The sequence below is a fragment of the Gavia stellata genome, chromosome 3 (genome assembly GCF_030936135.1).
Source record: "Gavia stellata isolate bGavSte3 chromosome 3, bGavSte3.hap2, whole genome shotgun sequence".
Classification (NCBI taxonomy): domain Eukaryota; kingdom Metazoa; phylum Chordata; class Aves; order Gaviiformes; family Gaviidae; genus Gavia; species Gavia stellata.
The window spans coordinates 45,511,116-45,534,489 of record NC_082596.1 but is presented as its reverse complement, the minus strand read 5'-3'; the positions used below and the strand labels follow the sequence as shown (position 1 = coordinate 45,534,489).

General features: G+C 36.2%; 1 protein-coding gene across 1 annotated transcript in view; it reads left to right on the top strand.

Annotated features, from left to right (window-relative positions):
- The window catches only part of SNTG1 (syntrophin gamma 1), a 159,484-nt gene that overhangs the window by 105,054 nt on the left and 31,056 nt on the right, over positions 1-23,374 (top strand). The window contains 2 exon segments of the mRNA XM_059815621.1: positions 4,866-4,982; positions 10,722-10,793. Coding sequence (XP_059671604.1) covers positions 4,866-4,982; positions 10,722-10,793 — 189 coding nt within the window.

Here is a 23,374-nt window from a genome sequence, read left to right as displayed (position 1 = left end):
CCCAGGGAGGTGGTGGAGTCACCCTCACTGGAGGTGTTCAAGGAACGTGTAGACATGGCACTGTGGGACATGGTTTTAGTGGGCATGGTGGTGTTGGGTTGATGGTTGGACTTGATCTTACGGGTCTTTTCCAGCCTTAATGGTTCTGTGTTATTCTGTGTGTGATATAACAGAGGAGAGCTGAAGAGGGAAACTATTTTGCAAGCAATCATTTTCTTTTTTTTATACATTCATAATTTTTCTTGTTTCATGGAATCACAGAATGGTTGAGATCATAAGGAACCTCTGGAGGTCATCTTGCCCACCCCCCCTGTTGTAGGAAGATCACCTACTGCAGGTTGCCCAGCATCATGTCCATCCACAGTTCAAACCAAAAGTAGTTCATTTCCAAATTTTGAAGGTCAGAAATAGAAGACAAAGGTGATATTTGCCAAAGCTTTTCCTTTGCTATTAATAATTTCATGGCATAATTTTATAGAAAATACTGATCATTACTGATGATTTTTTGTCACAAAACATAATGAAGCAAATGAGGCTTTAAATTATTTTAAACCTTGTCTGAAACATATGTAAAATATCCTTTCATTGCTATTTGTCTTCTGTTTCTTTGAGATTATTTTTCATATGCAGACTGCCTTGTTTTAGTGGACTTCGTGAAGAAGATAGAAAATAACTCACAGGAATTTAAAAAAAATATGTTTATGGAAAGATTACCAGGCTTTTCACAAACCTGAAAAATAGGATGGGAGACATTTTGACTATATTTACAGTAGAGCAAAATTTTTCTAGCTTTCATTCAAAATTGTATATGATTAGTTCTTCTGTTGACTCTGAAATGAATTCTTACTCAACATAAAAACCCTAAGCCCTTTAAATACAGGACTGTTTTTGCCAATGATTGCATTACGATCACACTTTTGTTCCATTTTAGTGTGGTTTTATTGTTTTTCTGTCTATAATTGACTATAATGAATTTTGATACTATCATACAGAGAAAATGGTATTAAAACCAGGCTAGAAACCATTATCTGAGCTCCTCATCCCTCCTCATTTTTCCCCTGTGTTGTCTGACATACTCATTTGTCTTCTACCTCCATGTTTATCCTGTTGCCCTATAGCACTGTTTCACATAATATGGGTATGAATGTGAGACTTCCAAGATAAAAAGCTGTCAGTGCATCTGTTCTGATCTTTGAATCACCTCACTCTTTTAATGTCACATACATTTTGCATTTCATTTTGGGGAAGTTTTCTTGTATTTTTTTCTTACTGTTCTTCCTAAAATACAATAAAATTTGTGTAAAAACTATGGAGAAGTCTCTCTGAAAGTCAAGGCTATTTGAGTCATTTTAGCAATATGTTGGACTGATATGAAATATGGAAATTTATGGCAATTTTTCTTGCTTGATTAGAATGTCTGTGTGATGTAAGTACGTACTAAATTAGGAGATTATGGAATTTTGATTGAAGAAAGTGTCCTGTTTCATTTATCATTTAGATATAGATTTTTTGAAACTGTACATGATTTAACTCATAAACCATAATAACTTAATGAATCTTTGTTACTGAACCAGCAGCCACTGAGTTAACTAATTTGTGTCACCATTTGATTTTAAAGAATGAGCTGCTTCAGGTAAGTTAGAAACCAGGACTGCAAAAATTATCTTTTAAGTGAAATGTTATCACAAATAAAATCTGTTTTTCTCACCTCCACCTTTGCTGGTAATTGTCAGCAGTTTATAGGGACTCAAAAAACTTTTCTAAGCTTAAAAAACTAACCTGGTTTTTAAATTTATAAAGGGGCTTGCTACACACTATTGGTGATCCAATTTTATTTCCATTCATCATGTGTCTGTGGTTGCAAGCATTTCTTTTCAGGTAGAATCTCATGAAATTCTGTATTTTGGGCCAAGTCCACAAGTACAGCATTAAGATATGTTCCAAAACTTACAAGTCAAATTTTACATTCATCCACGTATTTCATATCCATTCACATACTTCATATATACACATGAACTATTAATTTGGGAAGTTAAGATCCCTTTCCAAATAAATAATTTTCTTGAAGTTGTTCATAGTCAAAGCTTTTTTAGAAGTCAAAATGTTTACCAGTAACAAAAATGTCTCAAGAACGTGGCCTCTATTTTATTTTATAAGTGAAAAATTTTCAACAGTTTCTCAGCTTCATTAGGTAAAAATTACAATATTTTATCTAACTTCACATGTTCAGTGTGTTTAGATAAACTGAGACCACTTTAGGAACTCGTAAGTAAAATAGTTATCAAGTATTTCTTCAGTTTTGCCCTGTTTTCCAGAATCTGGCCCATGCTATTTTAATCTGCGCATGTGAATATGTGCATGCACTCAAACAATTTTGTAAGTGTTCCTAATTATAATCATACAGCCTTTGGTTAACAGTTCTTCTGTATGTTTAATAGTATGTATTTAGCCTGAAGGAGAAATGCCTTTTTTGTTAATAAAACCTTGGTTCAGCAGGTTGTCTGAAAAATCAATCTAATTTCTCCTCATGATCTACAGAGGCAAGGGAGAAATATCTAAAGGAGCAATTGCCTTAAATTTCATGGCTGCTTTAGTATTAAGGCAATCAAATGTGAAATATCAATACATCTGCACAGCATGAGTGACTGTATCCTGTTATTCTGATGAATAGTAGAAGTAGAAATGAGGAATATGAAAAAGAAAAACACTAACTGAAAACAGATTACACACAGTGCTACAGTGATATTAAATATCATTAGGCAAGATGATATCTCACTGTGTGTCCGATTGTAATGAAACAAATCAAGATAGAACCAAATCAATTCAGTTTAATTAATTTAACAGCATAGATGTCTCAATTCCAAGAAATTAGAGATCATACATTCTCTTTCAGTTACAGAAAGGAAAATGTGCCAAACTTCTGCACATAGTAGTACAATTTTTTATACTAATTTTACTCTTCTGTGTAGCCCTTCTCAGTCACTGAGCTCTACAGATTCCTACTAAGTCAGAGGGATGGGGATTCATATTTATCCTGCATTGGATAACACACGAAACAGCAGAAATGAGGGAAATCTGAATAAACTTTGAATTGAAATAATTTAAAACTTCTCTTATTGTACCTGTCAGTTGGTTTTATTTCTGACTGTTTTTTCATTCAGGAATGAAGGCGATTTCAGAGAGCATTGCTTTTTAGTTATTGCATAACAATATAGTGTTGAGCACTCTGCTTAATTCTTGAGTACTGTGGTACAGCTCTGTCTCCTTTTTGAGCTTTATAAACTTGTTTAATCACCAAACCAGCAGATACTTAAACACATATTATTCATTGGACCCAAGGCTATATTACAGTATCAGTGTTTACTATTGGCAAAAGAATTAAATGTTCAGGTAAGTGAACTTTCACTGTAAGTGTTAGAGGAATGGACCTTCTCCCTGTCTCTGTTTATAGACCATAAAATAACTGTGATGGAGAGTAGTAGCATAGATTTCATACATGGGGATTTGAAAAAGCCATTAATTTCTGGTGTGTTACAATACAATCCAACAGAAAAAAAAAGAAGAAAAAAAAAAGAAAAAAGCAACAGATCCCCCCCATTTATTTTAATGTATATTCCATGAAGAATTGTTGATGAAAATCCTCTTCCCAACAGTAATGAAATAAACTTGTGTAAATCGCTTTTTTATAAGTATGTGACATACAAAATCTCAAAGGATAAAACATGCACTACAAACATTCATTTTAGTTATATTTATACCATTGGTAAACTTAATAACTCGTTGACTATTAATATGATTGTAGTTATTTTTCATAAACTGTTTTCCTTACATGTTCTTTACTGGCATTTAAGACAGACAATGCGCCATGCAAAGTTAATGTAGAAATCAGTTTCACAAAGAGATTTAAAAATAGATCTATTCCTTTAGCAGCACTGTATGAAATATGGGTTGATCTATTTTCCGTAACAGTAGTGTACCAGTTCACACTGGAAATTGTATTTTATTACTAATGGCATGGTTATAAATCAAAAGTTGCATGATGTGTCTACTCCCTGTTCTGATGTTCTCCAGAAGTTGGCATAGTGGTGACTCATACTCTGTTACTCTTTAAGAATTTGATATTAAATTACTCAAACTTAATAGATGGATAGGTAGGGAATTAGATCCTAAAATGGGTTTGAATAAGTTCCAGCTCATACATTTATGTCAGAAGATCTGCAAGTAGTGGTAAGAGTTGACAGCATTCTGGTTACTTCTTAGCTGTAGATGAAGTGTTCAAAACAGTGTCTGAAAACAGTCTGTTAATTGTTATTCCTAAGCAAGGAGGTTCAAAACTCATACATAGAGGTTTTCAGAGGGAAGAAAAAAAACACTTGTCATTATTTGGAAATAAAATTTGTAAGATCATATTGTTTAATGCATCATTGTGAACTTGAACGTGGAGACTGTATCTACATTGAAGTGCAACAATGGTTACTTGATTTTGTATTCCTGCCTAGTGGCTCCTTACACTTCACTCGCATTAAATTTCTCTGTCATGATCTGTCAGCAAGTATGTAGAATTACTTCAGGGAGTTTTTAATGAGATAATAGACCTTTAACATCCACTGAGTATGTGGTTTAGCTTTTTTGTTGTTGCTAGCACAATAAATATTTGTTCTGATGTTTTTGGATTGTCATAACAGGCATCCTTTATACAAGTACGTGATTGTAAGTGAACTGCCAATACACCATATTGTGTCACTGGTTCAAGGTTTGTAGCTATGTAAAATTTGACAGACATCAGCTTACTTGCATGAAATATTTGCAATTCATTTGAAGACAGTGTCTGAGGAATTTGTCAACACTATTGATTTTTCTGTCAGATAGTCTACATGGGCTGGATGGAAGAACGGGAACAAGACTCCCTTCAGGATCGAATGTACACACCAAAGTTTCTAGCACTGAGGGGATCTTCCCTGTATAAATTTATAGCACCTCCAGTAAGTATATTCCTCATGCTTAGTGGGAATAAATGTTATTAAATAAAATAATTTCATGTAATATGTAAAAGGCTTTCATGATGAGAGATCACTCATTGAGCTAACAGGATTGCAACTTACAGCACTGAAAAGTTCCAGGGTATGTAGTACAGCAGGGATAGAAAATAGCTGTTCATCAGATGTTTGGGCATCAGACAAGAATTTCTTTCCATCCACTTACCTGAGCACTTGGAAAAATATGAGAGAAATCTTCTTGTGCTAAAAGGGCACTTTTCATTTTCCTTTGGCAGGCAGAACAAGCCTGAAGCAAGATGGTTAGATTTAAACTGAACTGCCATTCTAGTCAAACTGCTGAGATCTGGGGAAGTATCAAAACTTTTTGCATGCTGTGGAAATGGCAATATCTCTGTATTTAGATTTCATCCTGAATGTAACTTTTATGCTTCTTGGGAGCACCAAAATGAAGGTAGGGAAGCAAGTTAAATTGTTCAGGTTAAATATATTGAAGTTTTCTAGCTGTTGTTTCATACTCAACAATTTACTTTCACAGTTTTATGGTACAACTAAACTGCAATAAACAGAGATATCCTCTAGCTGACTTTTCGGCTAGTAGCTAAGTAGCCAGTAGCAGTCCCATACTGGCAGCAGGGAGAGTCATGTGGATTCATTTGTTCTGTTTATTGGGTGACCTTTCTGACTGCTGCCAAACCCTGTGTTGCCAGACCCAGGCTGTAGCTCCTTCCTGCCTGAATCACAGAATCATAGAATAGTTTGGGTTGGAAGGGACATTTAAAGGTCATCAAGTCCAACCCCCCTGCAATGAGCAGGAACATCTTAACTAGATCAGGTTGCGCAGGGCCCTATCCAATCTGACCTTGAATGTTTCCAGGGATGGGGCATCTACCGTCTCTCTGGGAAACCTGTTCCTGAGGTAGTTCAAAGACAGCTTTCAAGTATTTACATGATTCATCAGTCACTATTCATTTGTTTAGCAAAGTGTTTAAGAACATGTGAAAGACATGAAGAATGGAGTAAGTATGAACTGAAAACTTAGTGTGTTCAGTGTTGGTACACCAGTTCACTGGTATGGGAATTTGGCTCTCCCATGGCTAGTAATGGGAGTTTGGCTCTTGTTAGTGGATGTTTTTCAGGATCAGATTAAAATGTCAGATTATGCTGCCAAGAACCTTAATTCAAAAGCAGCTCTTCTGGCTTTGGCAGACCTACCCAAGCATTTGCTCCCTGTCAAATAAAGCCACCTCCATTCGAGACACTAGATAGAAGCAAAAACAATGCTGAGAGCTCCTGTACAATACAGAAGAGGAAGATTATTCTTTTGTAAGCACTATGGAAGGAACTACAAGCCTCTTTACAGAGGATTCATTCATAAGTATCCAGGAGTAACATGCTGCGGGTGGGTAAATGGGTAATGGGTGATGATTAACGGGTGTGGCAGGAACATATTCGTAATAGGGTTGTGAACCATGGTGATGTGAGTTAGGACAATTTTGGCAAGCTGCAGCTATACGAGACAAGCCAACGATCCTTGAAGTCTTTCTAGGTCTTGTTTCAGCTGAGCTGCAAGCACAACATGATTTTTTTTTTGCCAGATTCAGGTTCTTAATCTAAAATAGAAAGACAGTTCAAATAGACAGAAAAATATTTTCTCTCCGTGGAGTAGAAGGGAAGGAGAGTGACAAACATGCTTTTTAAAGGACAAACAGAGAAAGACTTCCTAGAGAGCTACCTTAAAAACATGTAATGTATGTAATAATAGCATGCTTATAGGCCCAGCAAAATTATCTTATCAAAGACTGCAGTAGGCCTTTTAAAAGGACTTCTGAAATCCTATTTTCTATATGCAAACTTTTACACGTACGGTTATGTTTGCTATTCTGCAGGTATATGCGTTCATCTCTTCCAGGGTTTACGAAAGATTAAGAACAAACTTTCAACGCCTTAGTTTCACAGCTTCTATTTATGAGATGCGTAAAGTGTAGTTATAAGAAGAAAAACAGTTTTAATTATATTTGCAGTGTAAACTCCTTGGATTAAGTTGTTTTCTGAACAGAGATGTGCTGCCAACTTTTTAACCAGAAAATCAAATGAAAGTATTTCCCTGGTCTCTGCCAAAGTCTAACACATTAGGGAAGCATGTGTTTAAACAGTGTGTATCAGCAGCCTCCCCCTGCCTCTTTTTTTATCTATTTGATCAACAGTACTTCTATTTTCCTTGCTTGGATAAACGAGTGTCATGGTTTAAGCCTAGCCGGCAACTAAGCACCACACATGATGGGGGAGACAATACGAAGAGTAAAAGTGAGAAAACTCATGGTTTGCAACAAAGACAATTTAATAGGTAACGCAAAAACTGCACACACAAGCAAAGCAAAGCAAGGAATTCATTCACTACTTCCCATCGGCAGGCAGGTGTTTGGCCATCTCCAGGAAAGCAGGGCTCCATCACGCGTAACGGTTACTTGGGAAGACAAACAGCATCACTCCGAACATCTCCCCTGTCCTTCTTCCCCCAGCTTTATGTACTCAGCATGAGATCATGTGATGGAATATCCCTTTGGTCAGTTGGGGTCACCTGTCCCAGCTGTGTCCCTTCCCCACTTCTTGTGCACCCCCAGCCTACTCCCTGGTGGGCTGGTGTGAGAAACCTTCTCTGTGTAAAGCGCTACTCAGCAATAACTAAAACATCCCTGCTTTATCAACACTGTTTTCAGCACAAATCCAAACCATAGCCCTATACTAGCTACTACAAAGAAAATTAACTCTATTCCAGCCAAAACCAGCACAATGAGCAACTCTACGGTATCTAATTTGCATTTTGAAAGCTTTAAACAAAATTACTTTTTTCTGTTATTTCCTAGTACATTTTCTACTTTAGAATTATTAAGTGTGTCAAGTCTGGTGGGTTTCACTTTCTTACAGTTTAGAGTTGGGAATCTCGGAGAGAGATCTGCTAACACTTTTGCTACTCAAGCTTTTAAATTAAAATATTAAAAGTGAACAGGGCAAGCAATTTGGGTCACAACAACCCTATGCAACGCTACAGGCTTGGGGAAGAGTGGCTGGAAAGCTGCCCCGCAGAAGAGGACCTGGGGGTTCTGGTTGACAGCCAGCTGAATATGAGCCAGCAGTGTGCCCAGGTGGCCAAGAAGGCCAACGGCATCCTGGCCTGTATCAGAAATAGTGTGGCCAGCAGGACCAGGGAAGTGGTCATGCCCCTGTACTCGGTGCTGGTGAGGCTGCACCTTGAATGCTGTGTTCAGTTTTGGGCCCCTCACTACAAGAAGGACATTGAGGTGCTAGAGCATGTTCAGAGAAGGGCAACGAAGCTGGTGAGGGGTCTGGAGCACAAGTCTTATGAGGAGCGGCTGAGGGAACTGGGGTTGTTCAGTCTGGAAAAGAGGAGGCTGAGGGGAGACCTCATCGCTCTCTACAACTACCTGAAAGGGGGTTGCAGAGAGGTGGGTGTTGGTCTCTTCTTCCAAGTGACTAGCGACAGGACAAGAGGCAATGGCCTCAAGTTGCATCAGGGAAGTTTAGACTGGATATTAGGAAAAATTTCTTCACTGAAAGGATTGTCAGACACTGGAACAGGCTACCCAGGGAGGTGGTTGAGTCACCATCTCTGGAGGTATTTAAAAGACATGTGGATGAGGCGCTTAGGGACTTGGTTTAGTGGTGGACTTAGCAGTGTTAGGTTAATGGTTGGACTTGACGATCTTACTGGTCTTTTCCAACCTAATTCTATGATTCTATGAATTTCTATGGGTGTCATAATTCTACAGTTGCTTTTGCTTTGCACATATCTTTATACAGAAAGAGTTTTGTTTTGACCTGAAAAGAAGTCCCTTTATAAATACAAACAAAAGCAGAAAACTAGGGGATAAGGGGGAGCTCTGTATGGAGCCTACAGTAAGCTTTTAACCATACCTCTGAATGGCTTTGTGCTTCAGCTGCAATTGTAACTACGTTTTCTGATGGGGCAATATGACTTCAGCTTGTGTGGCTGGTGTTTTGGGCTCAGTGGAGCTGTAGCAAGACTCCTCTCCCCATTTCTCTGTTCATGGTGAGAAAGTTAATTTTTTGTCCACAGTAGAAAGAGCAGCTTTTTTTTTTTTTTTTTTCTTTCTTTCCCTGACAAAAGCATTTTACATGTTGTTAATCGCATCTCTGAATGGTTTCTTAAAACTCAGGCATAAAGATTGTATATTTCCAATATTTCTTTACTTCCTCATTCTATATCAAACAGTTTGTTGGCACTCAGTATTTATTCATTCCCTTCCTTAGAAATCTGGTTTAAAACCTATACTTCAATAAGATAGTGAAAACTGTATTTGAGGATAACTGCAAATAAATAATGTTCTAATAGAAGAGGAACTATGACACTGTGTTATTGAACCTTTCATTACTGACTGTGATTTCCTCAAAGGAGTTTCAATTACAATAGTGTTTATAACTAAAAATTAGTTAGGGATAGAATTTTCTCATACAACACCAAAATAATTTTGATCAAGAAAGTTTTGTACCAAGGCTTCCAAACCCATAGATGCTTCTTAGCCATGTTGTGTCTATTAATGATTGTTTTCTCTTTAGATAAAAGATAAGTTGGTCTCATACAATATTTTCTTCGTATGCTGTGGATACCATTTTATGATACGTTTTTCAAAGAACTTTATATACTTGAATCTTGAAAACCAAATAATCTTCTGTCTTCATCAGCCTCTTCATCTTGCCTAACAATTGTAATGATACAGCTGCCTTCCTTTGGAGCTGGGCTGCTGTTCAAAACTTCTTACCATTAAGATAATTTTTTTTCAAATATAGCCTCAATTTTCATTCTCTTTTGTGTGTTCTGCTGTCTTTTGAGACTGTGAATAATTCTCCTGTTTCCTTCTCACAGTTTCCTTGGAAAGTTATTTATAGTTTGCTGTGATATTGCCTTGACTCTTCCCTTACTGAATATATTAATCTATCCCTTTCTGTCTTTTTTAAGTCTTAAACCTTACCCTTGTATGATTTTATTGAGCTCTTTTATCTATGCAATTTTTTTTCGTAAAATAGTTGCTTAAAATTAATATCGTTAAAAGCAATTGTCAAATCCTAAGACAAAGAGGAGAAATAGACTATTCTTCAAATCTTAGTTTGTTAGAATTTAGTAGATTAATCTTCGTAAGAAAAAAAGAAAATGTATATTTGCCTTTGTTGTTTCTTGTTATTTTTTTCCCCTGGATTTCAAGGCATGTAGGGTAAGTGTCTGGGACATTGCAAGGTTGGAGAATTTGGTTTTATGGATTTGCAAACAATGTAGGTGACTAGGAGCAAATTGTGGCATGCAGTTACAAGAAGGGAAGTGCTGAGAAACATGCTTTCTTATAGTCAAGGCTCTGTGAGAGGAATTCAAGGGCTGCATCCTCTCAGGATCTCAATGCAACCCCCACCAGTTCCCAGGGGAAGCCTCGTCTTTCAGCATAGAGCAGCCTGCATGCAAAGGCACTGTGTAGTAATCACACGGAGACAGGCAAGACGTCTCCTAAGCACTGTCTGGATGGAACAGTCTGGTCTCTGGTAGTTACTGCTCTGAGGCAGTGCTTGGTCTTTCTGTATACATTATACTGGATGTAGATGGCTTAGGGATAGATTTTTATTTTTGTTAATAAACTTAAACTAAACAAAAATAACTTACTTTCTTTCCCTGTTTGTTTGTTGCTTTTTTTTCCCAAGGTCACAACGTGGGATTGGACACGAGCTGAGAAAACATTTTCAGTTTATGAGATAATGTGCAAAATTCTCAAGGTATGATAAGAAAGTGTAAAATAAATTATCACTTTGTCAGACCAGTTGACAAGCCAGAGCGTAACACTGCAACTGGAAACTGCATGTGACCACCTTGTAGAAAGAGATCAATTTTTTTTCCCTTTGAAGTCAATATCAGAAGTCATGGTGTCAGTAGATACAGAGCCAAATTAGAAGGCATGGCAAAATTGGAAATAAAATTATTTGGACTAGGAAACTTTTATTTCTCCATAATGCTGTATGCATTTTATAGCTTTACTTTAATGCCACGTTTAACCAGTATAACATCCCTTTTTCTAACTGAGAAACTAAAGAAATAGCAATCAATTTGCTTGCTTTCAAATATGTTGATGCAACTAACAGTGGCTGCAATGTAAGATTTCACTAAGACTCAGAGCAGAGTCCTTAAAATATGCAATACCATTCTGAAAACTTTTGCCTTATTTTTTCCAAATTCATCAGTTTGCCTTAACTGTACTAAAGGGGAAGAGATAGTGAAATATGTTTAGAAAGTTAAAGCTATGAGTAGCAAATTGAATAGGGCCATTAATGTACATTGTATTCAACTTTTAATTCTGAATTCTTTCAGAATTAATATATATGGTCTTCTCTCTGTTTTAAAAACAGTGTAAAACAGTTTTCCAGATGGTCAGCATTTCTCAATCTAAAATGTGAGGATAGGAAAAAGAGAAGAAAAAGAGATGAAAAAAAATTGTCTCATTCCATTCATCTAAAGTGCTTTCCTGTGTATGTTGCTTTTGGGTTTTTTGGGTCAAAATTATGTAAAAGGTAATTTTATCTTTTCTGAAATTTAATCTAGGAAGAGATAGACTAGTATCAAATAGTAATATGAAAAATTATATTTTAAAAAAGAGTTTCCCATTAGGAAGACCTTATACTGGCATACATGGTACATTTCCTAGTTTTTGTAGGTCACATAGGTGCACTATACTTTCCTTAAGGAGGCAGATTATAGATGGAACAGCTCAATAAAATTCAGAAACTTTTTACATCAGAGATTTCAAAAATAAGAAACCAAATTTATAGTCTGAAAAAAACCCTCTCTGCTAGCAATCTAGAACAGAAAAGTGAAAGGAGTTATTTTACTGCTATGGTGGCTGTGAGGTCTGGAATCTTCATCAAGGAGTAGAACATTCCAAATGCAACACATCCCATCACTGTGGTATGTTCTTTAACTACCAAGTGTGTGCAAACTGACTTTTTAGTAGCGGTCATGTAGGGAGAGAATTAACAGGAAAAGTTAGTCATTCAGTGAAGACATTGGACTGAGGGCGTAACGCGAACAACGCTCTTAGAGCACAGTCAAGCTTTGAGAGAGGTGAAAAATCTCACTTGTGACATGCACCTTTATTTTTTTTCTGGTAGCTGCTGATTACTTCAGGCCTTGAGCCTGGAAAACAGTAAGCACCAGGGTAGGTCTTCTCTGAGAAGTAAGCCTGTTGGAGCCAGGAGAACTCTTCCTTGTGACTTATCCAAAGATTTTATGTTTGAATAGAAATGTACAGAATCTATGCCATGTATTTTTCTGTAATATAAAGGTCCTTCTTCTTTTCATTTCTTCTACCATTTTCCTTTGTTGATACTCTTCTCATTCACTCATTTTTAGCCTTTTTTCTTTCTTCCTCTTCTCCTTTATCCCCTGTTCTTGTATACCAATGCAGGGATTTATTTTTTTTCAGCTGCATTGCAGAAGCTAGTTATAGCCAAGGAGTCCGTCCACAAAGCAGTAAAACCTAAACCAATGCCTTCCTGGCACTGTTGTGTGGAAGCACAGAAAAGAGTACAAAGATACTGTTTTTTCTTATCATCCAGCTTTTCAAACTGTCTGGGAAGAGGTGTAGATCCTTCATTCTCAGTTTGTATTAACAGGGGATGTCCCAGCAGAGAGACAATTCCAGTTTAAGTGATACAGGAAGATCATTTATGGGTTTTTTTATCGCGATATTCATATTCAGTTATTCCTTTATTGTCTGTAAACATGGTCAAGCTTATAAAGTGTTGAAATGTTTCAAACGGGTTCTTTGGCTGACTAAAACCTGTAAATAATAAAGAATTGAAATAGAAAAATCATTTTAATGAAATTACAGCTTCTGACATTGGAGTATTAATCTTCACAATATCCTAGTTTTCTACAGCAGGTACTATAGGACTTAATCATAAATATAAAAGCAAGTACACCCAAGAAAAACAGCTTCCCATTACTGCTAGTACATTGAAACTCTACTGTAGAGACTCAAGGTTTTGTTCAGCGTTTATGCCAGCATCATGTCTCCATTTTAGCAGTGCGTGTTTCTAGACACATGTGTACAAGCCCCATGGATATTACTGAAGCAGAGGCACTTCCTGTTCTTCCATGGCAGAGACTGAGTTCATGTCATTCTTTTCAGGAAAATTGAGAAGATAGAATTGTTCTGTTTCTACTTTGGAAGAGACAATCCCATGTCACTGAGCAGAGATAAATCCAGGAAGATAATAATGCCTATTTGCAGGACTATATCATTGCTCAGTGTCTCCTAAGTGGGTTTAGTTCCATATTCTTGGCTAAACTCAAATTGTTTAGTCTACACTTCTCTAGGAGTAAATATAGAACATTCCCACATGGTGGAATGTCATAATCTATATTCTTAATTTATTTTAGAAAGATCACTAACATGGGTTTTGGGCCAAATGGCCCATCCAGCACTCTCCCAAACAATTCCTAGCATAGCTTGAGAGTTATCATGGGTGAAAGACCATTTGTAATGAGCCATTATTGCATGTGAGTGCCCTGTTTTAGGGGGATAAAGAGTTTCATAGTATGGATGTGGTCTGGTCCTTGCCAGCTAGTTATAGTGTCAACAAACAGTCCCATACATGATTAATTTGTTAGTATAGATACAGCTTCTGTGGCTAATACTCACTTTAAGTAGAAGGTGGTAGTAGAAGTAGCAAGTGGTCTGTGCTAACCTTCATATGAATTTGCCCAGGAGTGAGAAGTAGGGCTTTAGAATTAATGTTTCCAAAGCATATTTCCTTCTATATTGATCAGTCTGTTGGGTGTCCTGAGAAGGAGCAGAAGATTTATCATCTGCATACAGGGCTGAGTGTGTTGGTCAGGATTGCTGCAACACCTCTGTAGAGCCAGAAAGAACGTGGGTCATGTCTTCTTTATCGAAGTGAATTTCTAAATGTGACAGTAAAAATATTAAAACACTAAATAAATGTTAATGTCTACACCCAGCAGAGGACTTCACTGATTAAATCATCAGGAAGGAAATATAGTCCAAACATGTTAAATAAAACTCAGAACTCATCTGCCACCGTGGCCAATGTTTTCTTCATAGTTGCATGCATGTGTGGAATGTGCTTTCTCCTTTAGCCTCCATTCCAAAGGCTCTGACTCTTCTCGTGAACGATATAGGAAACTGGGATGCCATTTTCAATTTTAACAGTTCTCTCGGCCTCAAGCACCTAAAAGGCAGGATCTTCTGCACCTTAATCAGAGATGTCAGAGATTATTATGTGATTTATAACTTGTGGATACATATTTATAATAGTCCTCTGGTAAATCACTATTTTGTTGTTACCATATTCTTTTTTTTCCCCCCATCAGATTACAAGGAAAAGAAAGAGGAGGGGACTTGCTCTAAGCAAGGCAATAAGTCACTATTCTAAATGTGATTAGGACTGTCTAAATAATCAGGAAGACCACTAAAATTTGAAGCATAAAAGTAGATTTTAAAAAGCTCGCTTTTGACTGTGTGAAAAGCAGTTTTATTGACATAAATTCAGCAAAGGAGCACTGATATCCTAATTCAATATTTACAATTTTAGATAGTAAAAAAGTATAAAAAACCCCCAAACCCTGACAATCACATTCATACACTACGAAAACAATAGTGGATTACAAAAAAAGGTTCTGTAGAAAGTTTTCAAAATACCATGTAAAAATATATCTCTTGTAAGTATAAAGCTCTTCATTGTCAAGATTTTTGGGTTGAAATAATAATTTTTGACATGCAAAGTAGGTAAAGCAGGCTGAGTACAAAAAACACATTTTAATTATATTGGATTATATTATTCATTGTGAAATCATGACAAACAGCAGTGGGCTATGTTTGATGTAAAAGGAACATTTATGGAGACACAAATAACTTAAGACCTGGGGGGGTAAATACATGAATTGATAAGCATACGAAGTAATTTCTTTAAAATTCAATCGGTCTGTTGATTATGGGGTGGAAGTACCTTAACAGAGAGAAAATACAAGGCACTGAAGAACTCTTTAACCCTAAAAAGAAATAGGTAAAAAGAAAGAGTGAGTAGAATCAAAGTCAGGCAAGTTCAAATTGGGAAGAAGTTAGAAACTGTAAAAGTTCTGATGATTAATCAGTGGAAGCTACTGGTAAGAGAAGTTGATATCTTTTAAACCAGTTTATTTTTTTATCCCCAGTTTTATTCAAACTGATGCTAGTTGGACAGTGACAGTAGCATGTGGACGAAAATCTGTGATCCATGTTAAGCAATTTGTCAGGCAAGATAATCTGATGATACCACTTCTGACATTAAAATGTATCTATGAGTTATTTTCGACAGAATCAGTGGTAGAATTTGCTATAAATAAATATTTCTAATTTATTCTAGAAGAAACTTGTTTCATCCTATCGTCTATTTTGAGGGGTAAAGCCCCATTGACAGCTAACTAATTCCAATGTTAGGATTGGTCAAATCTTCAATACTCCAGAAAAGCAGATACTTACTATCACAAGCTTCAGAAATGGGCAGATGGCCTTGTCCTGTTCAGTACTTCAAAGCTGGTTGAACTGTGTCTTTTTGGTACCTCTTATATTTTTGATATGCAGATTTAACGTGTGTGTTTTGAGTGTGTGTGCATGTGAGTGCATGTGTAAGTGTGCATATTCTAACAAAATTTAAGTATCTTTGAGAAATTGCTAAATAACATAAATATTTAAGCAATTTTTCCATATGGCAGGTAGAAAAATATTTGTTAAATTTTTCAGGTAGATTATGAAAAACAATATGAAAGATTGCACTTCTCTGCAAGCAAGTTTGCCTTGTTTGTTTGAGTTACTAATGTTCTTCAGCTTCATCCAAGCATCTCCTTTTAATTGTGAGAAGATGCTTTCTATAGTTCAGTCACCTGCCTTCTATCTTCAATGTGTCATGCAAAAATATTTGGAGATTTACAATAAAAAGCACACTTTATTCAGCATAAACCACAAAACATATTCAGGTGTCAGATCAGCTCTGAAATGAAATGTGAAGATAATTGTGAAAGGCAGTTTATGGTTTATGCCGGCAGTATGTCAGGATGGTGAATCATTGATGTTTATAGTTGGTATCATTCATATCAGTGCAGCTATAATTTCCTTACTATATTAATCAGGACCAACTTGATGTCTCAGAAGACTTGTGTTTCCTTCCTTATTTAGCTCTGTGTGTGTGTAAAATCCTTGAATGCAGTTATGATAATTTTCCCATTTAAATTTCCTGTAATTTTGTTCTCCATTTCCAATAAGTCAAGTATGGGAAAAGGATGATATAAAAAGCATGGGAAACTACTGAAAATGTTTATATATTCAGATAAATTTTAAAATTAATGCCAACAGACACAGAAACATATAAAGTGAAGGTACAGAACTTATTTTGTGGTCTATCATTAATATAGTTTGCTCAATGACTGAGACTTGCATCCTGATGTGATTCCATGAAAGTACTTCACACATACCCAAAACTGCTTAGGAGGCATAAGCAATGAATCCCTTTTATGAATAGGTTAATGCTGCATCCGGGGAAAATTAGATTATCAGCCAGGGTTTAGCCAGGTGCTAGTTCTTGGAAAAAGTGCTAAATTGTTGAGTGTTTCAGTTCTAAACAGTTGAAGTAATTTTCAGTCCGTGGTTTTCCTCCTGTTCTAAATTTAAGAGTATTTGATGTTTTTGAAGAAAAGAGGATCTGTTACCACCCTAACTAGAATTACAGTTGTCTTATAAGAGAAGAAAAATAGTTAAAAGTCATAAATGATCTCCATGACCACTGACATTAAGACTATCATTAAGCTGGCTTCAGTTACACAATAAAGAAGAACTTCTCAGGTGCTAGTATCATTCAGTACCTAAATAGAGCTCCTGACGGGGCTGTTGAATTTGCATCACTGGATCCTATAGGCATAAGCTAGTGTGTAGCTGGTGTGTAGCTGCTCCTACCTTGCATAGAGATACGCAGTAGATGACCGTGCCTCTGGCCCCAATCATCCGTATTTTCTGTGATTCTGTATGTGATATCAGTTCATTTCTCTTCAACATGTATATAGTGACACAATCCCTAATCCGTGGTTGTGTTACTTTGGATAAATTTAATGGGCCTGTCGTGTTAAAGGGGCAAAGCAATTTGGCAGAAAATAAACCCCCTTGTGTTCCAGCTTGTCCTCAGATATCAGAGGGGCTGGGGGCAGCTAGGCTTAGATTCTGAGTGATGCCCAATTCTCTGTGTTACAAGTCCGGTCGCTTTCAATATATGTATTGAACTCTCATGACTACGGATGCATTTGTAACACCACACACTTTCAGTCTAATCATGTTGCATGAGCTAGCGTGGCCACCCTTAAGGAATTTGGTCATGTTCAATAAGAACTCTTAGGGCTAGATTAATGAATAGCGTAGTTTATGAAAGCAATAGATGCACAAGTTCTTTTGGATTCCTGGTGATAGAACTACTTCCCACAAAGCATGTGCACATACCAAGAATATGAGTAATATAGCCTGGCTACAAACGTGTTAAATCACAAAACAACTCTATAGAAATTTCTGTCTCCTGGGGAAGCACGTGGTATAGCCAAGCGTTCAAATCTTACCCAAGCGCGTCCCTATAGGGGGGAGGAGAGGCTCAGCCCGTCGACTGATCCCAGGTGTCAGAGCAGGTCTGCGATGGTATCTTCCCTAACATCCCTCCTCTCTTAAGCCTTTTTATACTGTTTTTTACTTTACAGGTGGAGCCTGAGCTACTCTAGTCATATATTTCTTTGTTGTAATTGGTGTAAAAGTTTCTCGCTTTGCTTTTAAAGGTATAGCCCAAGAAAAATTCAGAGCACAAGCTCAGTGAGGGGTGGTTGCACCTTGGAGGCGGGTAACTTTTGGGATGGAGGTGTGTTTTTTATTATTATAATGAGATTAAGCAAAGTTCACCCAAGGATAATATGTTGTCAAAAAAGTGACAGACTTTGGGCCCATTCCCAGGTACTCCACTACACACCATTACACACACTAAATAGGTTATTGTATCTTTGTACAGCAGCATTGTCTTTGACCAGGTACGTATCCTAATTATCAGGGTAAGTCTCCATCTCCATGTTCCATAGTACCTTCCAGTTCCCATCTTATCACAGAGCCTGGCTGCGCTGTTTCCACTCCGCTCCACCCTCTGTACAGTTTCTCTTAGAGTCAGCACACCAAGCTCCCCTGGTGTGCCAACATCTAACATTGCCTAGGGAAATTCTGTGGGATGGAACCCTTGGATAACCGCCACACTCCACCCTGAAAGTTTCTTCAATTCTGTACCTTTCGTAAAAATGCGAGTATAGATTTAATTTCTAAGTCACCTCCAGTAATAATTCCACAGGGCCCTGTGTGTTAAAGATGTTCTTGTTCCTGTAACTGTACAGCACCATGTAAGAGTCTTTTTTGAAAGCAAAGAGGCAGTGTTACTAGATGCATGACAACTGCCACTGCATAAAGGCTTGTTAACTTTTTATTTGATTCAGAAAAGGAAGGACAAACAATATTTGAAATGTAAAGTTATTAAGTAAGGCTTTTTCTGTTTCCCTTTAACTTTAGAGATTTTCTTTTTTATTTTAAAGAAAAACTTTTTTTGACATTTTTTATGCAGTATTAGGATAGTATAAACTGTCACCTTTTGAGGAAAAAATGAGTCAGCTGTCATGGGCTGCGGCTGCCAATCTCAGAGTCTTATCCTGCTTCCTGGAAGAAATAACAAGATAAACACACAAAGGAAAAGAAAAAAAATAATAGATACAGAAAGTATGTGTTTAAATGACTCCTGCAACCTCTCTGTTGGTTAAAGGCATCATCTTTCCCTTCTCCTAAGAAATTGCTTTTTGCTGCCTGTCTAGATATGAGACCCACAGTGGTGTTGCAACATCCTTGAAAGGCAAAGCCAAATTCAATTTTTAACATAAGACAAAAGGAATGATGAAAAAGAACAGAAATAAGGTGTGAAATACAAATACTGAATGAGGATACTCAGGAAAGACAATTATATGTCTTACATCTCGTATGTTCAAGATTTATCCAAAGTTTCAGAAGGTTTCCTTTCATTGACTTAGTCTAATCAGGGCATTCTTCAAGATTGGAGTGATGCATTATTTCAGTATTTTATCTGCTAATATGTTCTGATACATCTCTTCTGGTAGATTTTTGTGTAGCTTTTTTCTCTAATTTATCAATTTTCTCTTATTTTCTGGTCCCATTCTTTATTTACTTGATTTTTTTCCTTGTCTTTCTTTCTGACTATTGCAATAATTAAATTTAGCAGAAGATGTTGCAGTTTTATTGCATAAAGTATTTAGAACTATAGGCTTTCATCCAACAATGATCACACTGTTTTTTCACTGGATCTGTGTCCCATTCCTTATATGAAATAAATTGTTCCTGTCTCAGGGACAACTGTTCAAAATTTCCTTTGGTGCATTGTCTTCACAGTGGTTGTCTATGTATTACTTACTCTCAACAGCCAGAGCCAACACTGAAAACAGAAATATTAATTTCCTAACAAATTTTTATTTTGTTGTTTTATGATAGGATCTTCTTTTCCGTAGGCATTTTTGGATTTTTTTCAGAGCACTGTTAGCAAGTACATGTAAAATATAATTTTTTACATATTTGCTGATACATATTTGCTGACATATTGATATCCAACACAAATGATTTCACTATGCTACCCTAATCTATTCTCAGTGTGCCATAATGTATTGACAAGCTATTCGAGTAAGTAAGGAATTCGGTTGAAAAAAAAGAAAAAAAGAAAAAAAAAGAATATGCAGTCATGTAAGTAATGCTTTTATTATAATGAATAATCAATTTCTCTTCCCATACACCATGGGGATGGAACATGTTCAGAATGAAATCTTCAGAATGGTAATAGCCAAATTTTGCCCAGAACATCTGAATTTTTCAGTAGGTCAACTTGTGGTTTTTTTCAAAGGCAGCAAAAGTTTCCTGCTGTCCCTGAAGCAGTTGTTGCTATTCCAAAGAACAGAGGCCCCAGAGCAGCCCAAAAAGCAGTTTCAGGGGGTGGTTCTGCTTGTCTGTTTGTTTGTTTTTAACATGGACAAACTAATTTAATTCCTTTTCCTAATTTATTTCACAGAACTGATTCAACTGTTTTAACTGTCACATGAAAATAAAAAATATCCTCAGGCAGGCAACTAACATGGAAAAAAAATCCCAGCTACAATTACTTAAATTTGAGAAAGTTGTAAACAAGAGCTCCGAATGAAAAGACAGGATCACTCTTTAGCATTGCTATCTATTATCATTATGTTTAGTCTTCTGGGATCTGTTCTTAAACTTAATTTCCAGCAAATAATGCCTCAAAGTTTGGAGAGGTACAAAACCTTACAAGTCTCTAAAGAGATGATCAGCACATCTTTTAATCTCTGTTTGTAATTATGTTAGTCTCTGATTTCTCTTTAGCAGAAAATAACCACAAATGCTTCTCTGGAAAATATTAGAATAATTTCTTTCCCCAAAAGATTAATCTGTTTTATGAAAATTTTGAAAATTTTCCTCATATGGCATTAAAATAAACACATTTCTGAGTGGAGATCATTAAGAAATAGGCACAGTTATGGCACTGGCGCAGGAGAAACCTGTGTTCAGACTCTTGCTCGGATTCAGATGAGGGTTTTTGAGACTGCATCATCTTTTAATCAGGCAGAATAGGAAATTAATTTTCCTATTCAAGCAGAATAGGAAAGTAATTTGAGCTTACTGCTGTACCTAACAGGTTAGAGGGAATGAACATTTCTATTGCTCTCAAGGAATCAGACAGATCTTTCTAATGGAAATTTACTTGAAACTAAAATTTATCCTGTAATTATAATTATTTTTCCCCTTGAGAAAACATATTTTCATAAAAATTGGACATTGAAAAATATTCTGTCAAGTTTTAGTTTAGGTGGCATTCTGTGTTTATTTAAATGCATATGTATATACATGCAATTTCAACATTTTTCTTTTTTAACATTAAAATTCAGAAGGATCCAAATTAGATGAGATATGTACAAAGCTGTGCATGCCTGCATGGGTCATTTTTTTCTTTATTACTTGATTAATGAGGATATGTTGGAGAAGCAGTATCTTTTTTTCCCCTTGGAGTGAATCTGTTCCCTGCTGCCTGTAAATGCTGTTAGAACCATCTCCATAGCAACTAATGGGGATGCTCAAGAAAAGTGTTCCCAAAGTTTCAGATAAAGAAGTAGATCATTACAATCCCTTAGAAAGAAGATGTATGTTTATGTCGATGGAGCTGATAAGTGAAAGGAGACACAAACAGTAAAATAATCAGGGCACTGATGCCAGCAAGTGTAAAGACATGATGTAATTAGTTTTTAGTTACCTTGGAGTTATTGCACTCTTGAATTGATGGGAGAATGCTTTTTATCTTCAGAGAATTTATGTGCTAGGTTTGAATCTTGGTTATGATAGGACAGATTTCTTTTTACAGGACTGTCTAAACTAGTCAACAAAGAAAACAGGTTTTGTTTGCTTTCTCATTTGTGTGTCATTAAGAATTATTATAATTAATATCACAAACATGAATATTTACCTCATTTTAACAGCTGAAATAGAATTATCTCAAAAGTCAAGGTCTGTTTTGTCTGTTTAGGCATACAATTCTGATTAGGATGGTTTTGAACATCTTACATCTTTTATGTCAAAAACTGCTCTCCAGTGTCACTAATATTTACAGTTCCATCGCCAAATTACTCTTTAAATTACATACAACTTTACAGTTAAACTGGACTTCCAGACAGTTCTTGAGCACCTCCTAGGTAAAAATCATGCCATGAGCATGAAACCGGTAGACCTAGCTTTGTTTTCTATTGCACAGACCTTTGTAGAACAGAACAACTCAACTCTCACTGATTATAGTAAAAGCTGAGGGTCTCTTGCATCTTAGCGGATTTAAATAATAGCCAAAATATAAGTATTTAATGCATTTAGCATACATAAAATGAAAAGACACAAGTAATCGAAAAGGAGCTTTCTGGTGAGGGCAGTCTTTCAAAAGAGAAAAGATTACCTCTGCAGAAGAGAAGGCGATGTCACTACTTAGTGATAAAGAAGCATTCTGCCTTAATTTGAAAGGACCTGCCTAATGAGCCATGCTTGGTTCCCCTAGACAAATTTATTACTCTCACTTAACATGGACATCATTATTAATTAGGCAAGCAGGAGTCATACCATCCTGTCAGCAGAGATGCTGGATTACCCTGAAGTTGGGTGTAAGCCAAAGGCTTTCCTCACAGCCCATCCTTCAGTAGGACTACTTTCCTTCCAGTAGGGAATTAGCATACTGTTACAAGTTTTGTGACTGTTCCTCTTCAGAGAATCTGTGCTAATTTACATTGAGAACATCAGGGGGAAATGGTACAGCTAATCATTAACAGTATGAAAGAGTTCTTAAAAAATCAACATGAAATTGGCTCATGTCCATCATTGACTAGTAAGTGATTATAAAAATACAGGGTCATAGCAGATTCTCAAATGGGTAGAATGACATTTTATATTTTAGCTGAAATAACCATTTGGTAAAAGTTAATTAATGAAAATTCCTGTTTAATCCAGACCTGTTTTTGAGACTCCTGACAAGTTTATCTTAAATTTGCAGACTTTTGGGCAATTCTCAGTTGGATTCCTCAGAAAAAAAATCGCTTTAAATTCCTACCTTTACAAGGACACTTGGATAGCTCTCTTTAGCTTTGCCTACATATTGTTTCCTGCAGTTATTCATTGTACAAATGGAAACATTGTTAGATCTGTAAGTTTGGAATACAGATTTCACTTTTTAAATGCCTGAGAACAAATGAAAAACTAAAGAAAGATCTTGCAGCAACAAGGAGCAAAAACAGTACGAAAGGAAGCCTTGCACCACATTATTTTTACAAGTAGAATGAAATACCACTAAGATGGAAAGGAATTCCTCATATGTATGACAGCAATTTTTTTAAAAATAAAGTACAACATTTAAATATATTTGAGATGAACTTTTCTTACCATAGACTTAACCATAGACATGGATATCAAAATCACAAGTACATACGTTAGAACTAGTCAAAAAATGAAATTATTATACTGTGGAAAATTATTATTTCTGTGGGAATGTTGAATTTTGTTTTCATTCCGAATAAGAACTTCACGGAATATAAATTTCAATAATAGATGAGTGCATTATGTGTGTTGTTTGTCACAATATGATGTAGTAGTTGAAATATTCTAAAATTTTTATATGTAAACCACTGAGGGGAAATGCTACCTAGT